Source organism: Cervus canadensis, chromosome 6 (genome assembly GCF_019320065.1).
Source record: "Cervus canadensis isolate Bull #8, Minnesota chromosome 6, ASM1932006v1, whole genome shotgun sequence".
NCBI lineage: Eukaryota > Metazoa > Chordata > Mammalia > Artiodactyla > Cervidae > Cervus > Cervus canadensis.
Window position 1 is genome coordinate 79758224 of NC_057391.1, and position 12250 is coordinate 79770473.

The 12250-nt window shown below is 34.2% G+C and overlaps 1 protein-coding gene across 1 annotated transcript in view; it reads left to right on the forward strand.

The window, feature by feature from the left end:
- DNAL1 (dynein axonemal light chain 1) overlaps positions 1–12250 on the forward strand; it is a 41692-nt gene that overhangs the window by 14274 nt on the left and 15168 nt on the right. Inside the window, exons 4-6 of the mRNA XM_043472511.1 lie at positions 1316–1425; positions 4074–4129; positions 11796–11851. Coding sequence (XP_043328446.1) covers positions 1316–1425; positions 4074–4129; positions 11796–11851 — 222 coding nt within the window. The remainder of the gene's footprint in view (positions 1–1315; positions 1426–4073; positions 4130–11795; positions 11852–12250) is intronic.

Consider the following 12250-nt stretch of genomic DNA (forward strand, 5'->3'; position numbering starts at 1 on the left):
TTATACCCTAATTGCAATTTAAAAATTCCTTTCTGTTTAGCTAGTGAAAAATCTGTTTTGTTTCATTAAAAAAGTATGGAGTAGCTTAGTACTCAATACAGTTTCCTTGAAGCAGATTTTAGGATAATGTAATAATATTTATATTAACAAGTGGTTAATAACACTTGGTTTATAATAACAAGTGGTTGGCTATTTGGTTTGGTTTGTACGTTTTATTTCTAGATTATATTATGGCCGTAAGTCTTTTTTTTTTTCTTTTGGCCATAAATATTTAACTTTAAGATTATTTGAAGATATCATACTCATTCTTACTCTCATTAACACAACATTTATTAAAGATGTCAGTCTCCCACCTCCTAACCTATGGCACACAAAAAATACTGAGTGGATATGCATTAGATGTCTTTCAACTGATAATATATTTTCTATTATTGATGTTGTAATTTGATCTAAAAAAAAATCTCTTTTGTGTCTTATATCACACTAGTTATAGAAAACATGAGTTTGAGCACGTTCCGGGAGATAGTCAAGGACAGGGAAACCTGAGTGCTGCAGTTCATGGGGTCACAAGGGGTCAGACACAACTTAGCAACTAAACAACAACAATAGAAAACATAGGAAAGCAAAAAAAATGGTCCCTGAGCTGCAGTATCTTCTTGTTTTGTTGGAGAGATAGAACTAAGTATTGAGGTACTTAGGAAATATTATTAGGCAGCATATCCTGGTAATTGAAATTTAAATTATATTAGATACTAAAATTAAACTGTAACACAGAATGTAGTAGTAAATTATTGTAGAACAAATAAATTTGACCTTAGCCTTGTCATAAAGAGAATACCTTCCCAAATTCTTGGTATTTGGTGGTTGTAACTCAGACTAAATTGTATATAGGAATAGAAAGATGAAATGACAAAAACAGCTGGTCTTATAGATCTAAATCTGATACTTAAGAAAAGTTTGTTTGGGGACAAGGAATCCTTCCCAGGAAAATGTTTTTGTTATTGGGTTTTATTTTTGTTTGTTAATTGACAGACTCTTAAAAGATTTAAAAAACTACAGAAATAAAATTTATTTTCTTTCCTATTTCCCGTTTGGCTGAGACCTCACAGGGAATTATCTGAATCAGCCATGTATAAGCTAGTTATCAGGTTCAGTAAGTAAATGTTGTCAGTAAGTGTTCTGTCAAGAATGTACAGAATTACTGAATTTTAATAGCTATTTTGAAATAAATATTGAAAAGCCTTGAGAAACCTGGCCTTTTTAGTTCCATATTATAATCTGGGATTATTTTCTTCCACATTAATTTTTATTATAGGAAGAGAAAACCAGCCAGAAGCCATCTGAAGCCAGAGAGATAAAGCTGTATGCCCAGATCCCCCCTATAGAGAAGATGGATGCATCCTTGTCCACACTTTCTAATTGCGAGTAAGCGCTTGTCTTTTTTCATCCTTTCTAGTATTGCTGTTAAGTTTCCCTTCCTTTTCTAAATACACAGACGAAAAAAATTTATTTATTTTCTTGGTCTTCATTTCCCTTCCTCCCTCCCTTCCTTCCTTCCTGTGATTCTCCCTTTGGCAAAGCCAAACATAAAAGATTATTGGTTTATAGGGTCGTTAATAGAGTAATCCTAAACTATCCTCTATCTTTTTTTTTTTTTTAACAGTATGATCTTTTTTTTTGGTTGTGCTGGGTCATTGTTGCAGTGCACGGGCTTAATTGCCCCGTGATTCTTAGTTCCCCAACCAAGGATCGCATCTGTGTCCCCTGCATTAGAAGGTGGATTCTTTACCCAAATTTCCTTGTCTCTTAGGAGAAGCTAAATAACACAATAAAACTATTTCTCTGTCGTAAAATCTAGTAGTTTCTCTTGTAAATTATCCATCAAAGTCAATACTATACTTGCTCAGAAGCATAAAAGTTACCACTTTTGAAAAATTTCTCAAATTATGAAAATACATTGTAAAACATCTAGAAAATATTAATAACACAAAGAAAAGGAAATACCAACCAAAATTGCACCAGTTTTTGAGTACCAAGGTTAGCATTTTTTAAAATTTCATTTTATTATTATTATTATTATTGGTTGTTCCGCATGGCGTATAAGATCTTAGTTCCCTGACCAGGGATTGAACCCATGCAATGGAAGCATGAAGTCTTAACTACTGGACCACCAGGGAAGTCCTAGCATTCTCATGTAGAGCCTTCTAATTTTTTTTTTCCTCATTGGCACTAAATTACACTTATTTATAATCTTGTTTTCCCAAGACTTTAAGTATTATATCTATGTTTATTATTTTAACTGATTTCCTGAATATTCTGCATGCTTTTTAGCAGGGTTCTGTGACTAATTTGAGGCAATTATGCCATGACACCTTGTAACCATGCTCTTAAGCTGCAGTGTCTTGTCAGGGCTATAGAATGTTATAGAATCACTTGTTATAGAATATTGGAAAATCCTATATTTTCCTAAGTGTGGTTCCCTGACTACCTACATAAGAACCTCCTTGTGCAGCAGATAAGCCCCACTTCAAATTTATAGAAGAATCTACTGATGAAACTAGGTATCTGTATTTACAGTAAGCAATCTAAATGTCTCATCAGCACATATTTGTGACTGCATGCATTAGACTAATGTCTATCTTTGGAATTAAAGGGAAAAGCAAACGTAATTTAGTTATTGTATGCAGCTTGTCCTTTGTGATGAGAACACAGAACATTAAAATCCACCTTAAAAAAAAATCCACCTTAAATGTGTTTTTGGCTTCAAAATCATGATTTCAAAGAGCATTATTTCAAAGTGGTCAAATGTCTTTTTATCAAACCTTGAGAAGGTTCTATACCTCATACTGAAGTACCCTAGAAACTGCTTAAGGGTCATCCTGTTCATATTTTTGCTGACAATCTTTGAGCAGGTTGCCTATACAACAATTACAGAATTGTTCCCTAACTGTATTCCTGCTTTTCCACTCCATTTTTCACTTTCACTGGTAATTCTTGGGAGTGGGGAATGACTGGAAAATACACACATATGACCAATAATTTACAGTGTACAGTAATTGCTTTTACTGTTTTAAGCAAAAAAAAAAAAAAAAAAAGAATAATTCCTCTTCAAATCAAATCAGAAGGATAAGATCACATGTTCTAGGGTCAGTTTTGAGTAGTTTTAAATTTGGATCTGCTACTTTCTGGCTGTGTAATAGAAGGCAAATTGCTTAACATCTTTGTGTCTCAGTTTCCTCATTTATAAAATATGGTTACTAATATGTAGTTCATAGGATCATTCTGATGGTTAAAATAGTTAATACATATAAAGTATTTAGAAGAATACTAGGCACATATGAAGCATTCAATAAAATTAGCTTTTATTATATTCTTTGCATGAAGTTTACTAAGATTTTAAACATTTTTGTCAAGAGAAGATTAATAGTGTGTAATTATGCTCCCTTTAAAATTTTGTTTTTATACAATTAAAGTATATATAGGGAAAAAATATAGAAAAATATATATAAACTGGTGAAAGTATCTCTGGGGGAATGTCTGGGGTGGTTAGGATTACGTGACTTTTTATAATATACATATCGTGGACGTTTTCCAAAGTTGGTATGTATGGCCCGATCTTGTTTGTTTTAGTGGAAACATAGTATTTTGTTATCTGTATTCCTCAGCTGACGGGTGTTTATAAATTTTTTTCCCATTTTTTGGCTATTATAATAATACAGTAAATAGTTTAATTCATATATATTTGGCTTTAGTATTTCCATAGAATATGTTCCTATAAATGAATTACTGGGTCAAAGAAAATATGCATTTAAAAAATTTAATAGAAAACACCAAATTGTCCACAAAAAGGTTTTTTTAATTTTATACAGTGAATGTTTATTAACTTTTGTAATCAGGGAAAAAAGTATGAAGATTTCAAAATGAAAGAATACATGCATGCAAAGAATACATTCTGAGAAGGGAAAAAAGGATTCAGTGTGAAAAGGAAATGTCAGAGCACTTGAGGAATAATTTCTGTTATACTATTAACTTTTTTTCTTATTAATTCAAGTATTCTTTTTTTACTCTTTTAGGAAGCTTTCACTGTCTACAAACTGCATTGAAAAAATTGCAAACCTGAATGGCTTAAGTAAGTGATCCACAGTAACAGATGGTTCTAGGGTTTTTTTAGTTATTTGGAATAAACATTCCAGAGACACTGCATGATCCTAGAAGCTGGCACCTGTTTCAACCACAGTAATTGTCAGATGATAGAAAGAATATATAAACTATGTATCTTGTTTGACTATCCAAAGAAAATTAGTGATAACATGAAACCTGAATAGTTTAAAGACATTTTAAAGCTTGTAGAGTTAGAACTGAAATATCTTAACTAGAAAAATCAAGTTTTTATTAATTAATTAAATCTGTTTTTGTCCAGATTTCTCTTGTGTTTCATATTTGTTCTATTTAAAATTTTGTTCCTCATATCCTTGTTTTTCCTATGCTCCTTGTCTTTTTTAGTGGCATTGACTCCTTCCCAGTTGTCAAGATTCCTTATGCAAGTTGCCTCTGGGCTGCAAACACTTGGTGGCTGAAAGCTTCAGAAATTTATTCCCTCACAATTCTAGAGGCCAGAAGTCTGAAATCAATTTCACTGAGCCAATATCAGTGTTCTAAGAGGGCTACAGTTTCTCTGGAGGCTTTAGGGGAGAATCTTTTCCTTGCCTTTTCTGGGTTCTAATGACTGCCACGTTCCTTGACTTGTGACTGTGTCACTCCAGTATCTGCCTCTGTGATCGTATTTCCTTCTACCGTTTTGTCTCCGTCATATCTTTTTCTGTCACCGTCTTATAAGGACACACATGATTGCATTTAGGAAACACTTGGATAATCAAGGATATTTTCCCCATCTTTAGATTCCTAACTTACTCTTACCTGTAAAATATTTTTTCCCATATATGGTAACATTCACATCCAGGGATTAGGATGTAGGTATCTTTTGATGAGCCATCGTTTATCTTATAATAGTTCCCCTTTATTTCCCTCAAGCCCCTACATCCAGGTTCATCACTGAGTCCTGTTAAATTTATTCTTTGAAAGAGCTCTCAAATAATTTGTTGCGTTTCCATTTCCAGGAGCTACAGCTTTAATTTAGACCCTCATCATTTTCCCCTTAGGTCATCTTTTTCAAACTTTTTTTTAACACTTCCCACAATAAGAAATACATTTGCATTAATAACTCAGTACATACGTTCATAGGGCTTCCCAGGTGGCTCAGTGGTAAAGAATCTGTCCGCCAGTGCAGGAGACGTGACTTTAATCCCTGGGTTGAGAAGATCCACTGAAGGAGAAGATGGCAACCCCCTCCAGTATTGGCTGGAAAATCCCATGGACACAGGAGCCTGGTGGGCTACAGTCCATGGAGTAGCAAAGAGTCAGACACGGCTTAGAGACTGTGCATGTACACACATGAATATACATATCAAATATACACATATGAACTGGATTAAAATGTGTAAAACAGTATTTACCCTGATAGCATCGATTCCATTATTGAAAAATTGTTAGTGTGAGTTCATGTTTTTTTAAATGTTTGTCACAATCCACTAAGCTTTCTTCTGTTTGTTGTATTGGAGTATAGTTGATTCACAATGCTATGTTACTTTCAGATGTACTGCACAGTGATTCAGTTACACATGTGCACATATTCATTCTCTTTTAGATTCTTTTCTCATGTAGGTTGTCACAGGATATTGAATAGATTTTCCTGTTATTAATATATGGTAGGTCCTTGCTGACAGCCCATTAAGTTAATTTCACATGATACACAATTTGAAAAAACACTGCCTTACAACTTTTGTGATAGCCACCCAGTTGATCTCCTTGTCTCCTATCTTTCTGCTCTTCAGTTGACCTTCAGCACTGACACCAGAGTTTTCTTTGTGAAAATATTGTTCTATTTATCATTCCTCCAGACCAGAGACCTTTAATGACTCCCCTTTGCCTAGTAAAGACCAAATGCCTTAAGGTTGCATTCAGAGTCATTTAAAAGTTTGTAACATCCTCTTTACACCCAAACATGTCATTCTTTTTTATGACTTTGTACACTTGTTAATGCAGTGCTTTTCATTGAGAACAGCCCCTTCCTGTAACAGGAAAACCCTACAAGAAACAAAATTAACATTAAGAATGCAAAGTTTAAATGTTATTTAGAGGAAGATCTCTAAAGACTTCTGATTTCCGTCATCATAATTACTCTTTCTTGGAAACATTTATAACAGTCTACCTTGGATTATAATCCAGAAAGTGAAGAGGAACTAAAGAGCCTCTTGATGAAGGTGAAAGAGGAGAGTGATAAAGCTGGCTTGAAACTCAACATTCAAAAAACAAAGATCATGGTATCTGGTCCTATCAGTTCATGTCAAATAGATGGGGTAAATGTGAAAATAGTGTCAGATTTCATTTTCTTGGACTCCAGTATCAATGTGGATGGTGACTGCAGCCGTGAAATCAAAAGACACTTGTTCCTTGAAAAAAAGCTATGACAAACCTAGACAGTGTATTAAAAAGCAGAGACATCACTTTGCCGACAAAGATCCATATAGTCAAAGCTATGGTTTTTCTAGTAGTCATGTATGGATGTGAGAGTTGGACCATAAAGAAGATTGAGCGCCAAAGAATTGATGCTTTTGAACTGTGGTGTTGGAGAAGACTCTTGAGAGTCCCTTGGACTGCAAGGAGATCAAACCAGTCAATCCTTAAGGAAATCAACCCTGAATATTCATTGGAAGGACTGGTGCTGAAGCTGAAGCTCCAGTACTTTGGCCACCTAATGCATAGAACTGACTCATTGGAAAAGACCCTGATACTGGGAAAGATTGAGGGCAAGAGGAGAAGGGGTCGACAGAGGATGAGATGGTTGGATGCCATCACAACTCAATGGACATGAGTTTGAGCAGACTCAGGAAATGGTGAAGGACAGGGAAGCTTTGCATGCTGCAGTTCATGGTCGCAAAGAGTCAGACACGACTTAGCAACTAAACAACAGCTTCATATATTTATTTTGAATATTAAATGAGTCAGTGTGTATAAAGTGCTTAGAATAGTGCCTGGTGCATATAAATGCTCAAGAAATAGTAGCTGTTGTTATAGTTAGGAATATGTTCTGTCTCTTTAGATAATGAGCCCCTTAGGGCAAGCACCATATTTTATTAATCTTTTGATCTTCTATTCCTAATCTCCTTCTCCCCCTGCCCCTGCCTTGTACCTTACTCAAAGTTGCATTCAGTATTTATATAGTGCTGGAGAGGAAGTGTTTACCATTAGAGTTGTATTTAAAATGATTCAGTCTATTCCAGTTTTCACTGACTCATTAAACAATTTGAGATATTTCATTTTCTTCTCTTTCGGTTTCTTTGCAATTGAAATAACTTGCTTACATGAGGCTAAATTGATAACATTTATCAGTATGAACAACATGCTTTTCTTTCATAAAAACATGACTATGACATATGAAATCGGGTAAACTTCTATAAAGGGCTGGTAACTCTTATTCTCTTTGATCACTTGGTAGTGACTCTCAGGAAAATCACATTAAAAAGAGTTCCAGAAATTCAGTGGAAAAGAGTACCTTCCTCAATTATTGATGTCTAATATAGACATGGAAAGAGAGAGGATAGGCATTTGTATCATGTATTTGTTATACTGGACACATCTCATTTTAGTTCTGCTTGTAACAAATGGTATTTCTGCAGTCTACAGAGAATACACTTTGTCTGTGACTATGAAGCAAAATGAAGCAACTGATCCGTATAAAATACTGAATATATGACTCTAGCTTGCCTCCTACCCCTTTCCTTTCATGAGCACTATGTCTTACCTACTATGCTAATATGAAAAGATCTGAAATAAACAAGTATTGCTATTTAACAGGGGGGTTTTAAGGCAGATTAACCCTAACAGTTGTGGCGAGAAAATGGTATGACATGATTATGTTCAAACTGTGGCTAAAAAGCTGTACAATATAAATAATACTCTCATTTAAAGATTAGAAAGTAAATATTGTTGTTAAAGCAGTATACTCCTTCAGTTTACTAAGTAAATAAATATAACTTTATGATAATGTTTTGATTTTCCTCAAGACCTAAAAACTGTTTTCCATATAGTGGCATTCTACTTATGCAGCATATAAAAATATGGAAAATATGTAATTGTGTAATGTTAGAATAGTTAGTCTATTAACTTTGATATCATAATTTACCTCCCTGGACAGCAATAAATAAGATCCTTTTAGCCCTCTCATTGCCATTTCATTTTTTAGAAAGAGTTGTATATATTAAGCTAGATATTATCTTTGAAAGATCTGCATGTATCTGTTATCTCTGATCTGAGGTCATTTCTCAATTCTTATCTTAGTTGACCTAAGTGCATTTTGACATGATTTCTGTATTGGGTTTCTAGGATAATGTACCCTTTTGATTTCCTCCCGCCTTTCTGGCTGCTTCCTCCCAGTCTCATGTCCTCAAATTTTTTAATGTTGGGGTATTCCTGGCCTCAGTTCTTGGATCTTTTTTCTGTCTTTACCTACTCCACATTCTCATCCAGTTCATGGCTTTACCATCTGTATGCTGATGGTTCCCAAATTTATAGCTCAAGTCCATACATCTCCTCTGAACTCCAGGCTTACACATTCAGTTGCCCGACATTTCCACTGAATGTCTCCTAGACATTTCATACTTAACAGGTTCAAAACTGAGTCCTGCTATCCTTACCCAGCCTTTGTTAACCCAGCTTCTTGTGTGTCTGTATCAGGCAGTGACAACTGCATTCTTCTAGCTGCTCATACCAAATTCCTTGGTAATTTCTTGACTCCTCTGTCATATCCCCTATAAGGCCTGTTTTTTTTTTTTTTCTTCTAATTTTATCTCCTATTACTCTCCTCTCATTCTCTCAGCCAGGTTGTGTTTTGTGAATAGTTCTGTTATGGTCCTGCTTTGAAGCCTTTGCAGCTGAAGTTCCCTCTGCATGTTTTCCCTCCAGATAGCCTCCCGTCTAGCTGCTTCACTTCCTTTGAATCTTTACTTTGAAGTCACCTTCTATCTAACATGTTGGATGCTTCTACCCCCTGCTGTTTCATTCTTTTTGCCTGCTTTTCTTTCTGCTTTACACTTGTCACTATCTAATACACTTAATTGTTTTGCTTACTGTCTGCCAGAAATTATCTCCATGACAAGCAAGAATTTGAATCTGTATTATTCACTGTTATATTGGAAGCACTTATAGCTATGCCTGGCACATAATAGATGCTCAATAATTATGTATTGAATGAATAACTTTTTGAATAAGGTTTTTATTCTGCATTAAATAGAAAAAGATAGTGTTTTTCCATATTATGAAGCTTTAAAGAAAATCGATTATGTGATTTTCTTATATATTTAATTTCCACATATTTATAGTTATATGTAAAGTATATTAGTTTGCTAGGGCTGCCATAACAAATCCCACAGACTGGATGACTTACACAACAGAAAGTTATTTTCTCATAGTTGACAGGTTAGAAGTCCAAAATCAAGGTGTAGGTACAATTGATTTCTTCTGAAGCCTCTCTCCTCGGCTTGTGTGTAGCCGTCTTTTCCCTTTGTCTTTGTTTCTGTCTGTGTCCTCATCTTCTCTCTTGTAAGGGCACCAGTCATACTGGATTTTACCTAAAATGTCATCTTACTTTAATTGCCCCTTTAAAGTTTCTGTTAACAAATAGAGTCACATTCTGAGGTACTGGGGGTTAGGACCTCAACATATGGATTTGTAGGGGACAATTCAGCCTATAACATGGGGTTTTATTTCAACTATTTTGCAAGAATTAGATTGTTTTTAAAATATTAATACCTTGTTCTGAAAACTAAATGTTTCTTATAATTTGAAAATTTTACTAAATTAAATAAATTAAAACCAAAACTTATATAACTGTATATGCCTGATACCTATACACACATACATCATTTATTGTGTACTTACTATGGATTAGGCATTATGCTGAATATTTTAGACAATTATCTCATTTAGTCCTTATATTCCTATAAGATGGAGTCTATACTTCCTCATTTTACATAAAAGAAAACTGAGATTCCAAGAGGTTTAGTTACTTCCTTGGAGAGCTTGGATTGGATTTTGTTCTTAACCATTGAATTATGGATGTTATAGAACAGTGTTAACCAATAGAATTATCTGTATTGTCCCAATATAGTACCCACTAGCCATTTATAGCTATTAAGTTCTTGAAATGTGGTTAATGTGACTGAGAAACTGAATTTATGTATAATTTTAATTAAATTAATATGGTCCTATCACTTTATGGCAAATAGATGGGTAAAAAGTGGATACAGTGTCAGATTTCATTTTCTTGGGCTCCAAAATCATTGCAGATGGTGGATGCAGTCATGAAATTAAAAAACACTTGTTCCTGGGAAGAAAAGCTATAACAAACCTAGACAGTGTATCAAAAAGCAGAGACATCACTTTGCTGACAAAGATCCATATAGTCAAAGCTCTGGTTTTTCCAGTGATCATGTATGGATTTGAGAGTTGGACCATAAAGAAGGCTGAGCACCAAAGAATTGATGCTTTTGAACTGTGGTGCTGGAGAAGACTCTTGAGCATCCCTTGGACAGCAAGGAGATCAAACCAGTCAATCCTAAAGGAAATCAACCCTGGATATTCAGTGGAAGGACTAATGCTGAGGCTGAAGCTCTAATACTTTGACTACCTGATGCAAATAGCCGACTCATTGGAAAAGATCCTGATGCTGGGAAAGATTGAGGGCAAAAGGAGAAGAGAGCGACACAGGATGAGATGGTTGGATAGCATCACTGACTCAATGGACATGAGTTTGGGCAAGCTCAGGGAGATAGCGAAGGACAGGGAAGCCTGGAGTATTGCAGTTCATGGGGTTGCAAAGAGTCGGACTCGACTTAGTGACTGTTTCAATGTGGTTAGTAACTACCATATTGGATAGCAGAGTTATAAAAGTTTAAGTTGTGAAGATTAAATGTATAACTTATGCATAAGTGATCACAGTAGATTTTTAGGACAGAAGTGAGATTGCATGTTTTACTAGAAATCTTTTAATTTTGAAAAATAATATGTGTGTATGGTGTTATGCAAATAAGTTCAGAAGAAGCTAAATTAAAAATATCTTCCTCTGCCCATAGACTGACTCTCAGTTCCTCCCCCAAACCAACCACTGTTTCTACTTTTTTTTCTTCCAGAACTAACCTTATAAATAGACAAAAGAAACATCCTTTTAAAAAACACAAATAGACTTCTTTTTAAACCAAATTGCAACCTAATTATTCTAAAAAATAAAAGAAAAGATTTTTAAAATAGTAATTCACTTGATTTCACTTCTAATCTTTTGTGGAGTGATGTGGGGACTGTACATGGGAATGTTTCTATTTTCTAGTATAAGTCCTCATACTATAAAAGATTTGAAATGTATATGCTCCCAAATTTAAAGTTCAAACCTCCTTTCTCTTATTTTATCTGTGTAATATTTCTTACTAGCCAGTAATTTAAAACCATGCATTTCAAATAGCTAAACATTTAAAATTTAATATTGATGTGATGTGCAATTGTAGAGTTTACCTTAGTGTAGGTCAATGTTATTTCCTACTTGATTACCACTTTTTATTAGTACAGCCTTTCTTATTACATAAGGATATTTATTATATAAATGTATTAAAGCTTTATTATATTAGATTTATAACAATTGTGTGATATGATTCTAATAAAGCAAAATTGCTTTCTTTCCTCTACAGAAAACTTGAGAATATTGTCTTTAGGAAGAAACAACATAAAGAACTTAAATGGTCTGGTAGGTTGTTATTTACTACTTAAAAAAGGATACACTCTTTTTCTTGAATATATAAGTAATACTTGTCTGTTGCAGAAACTTTTCAAAATAGAAAAGCAAATATAAAAAGTACCTATATAAAAAAAATACCTATATAAAGAAGATGTGGCACATATATGCAATGAAATAATATTCAGCCATAAAAAAGAACGAATTTGAGTCAGTTCTAGTGAGGTGGATGAGCCTAGAGCCTATTATACAGAGTGAAGTAAGTCAGCGAAAACCAAATTTAGTATATTAATATATATATGGAATCTAGAAAAATGGTATTAATGAACCTATTTGCAGGGAAGGAATGGAGATGCAGATGTAGAGAATGGACTTGTAGACAGTGAGAGAAAGAAAGAGTGGGATGAATGG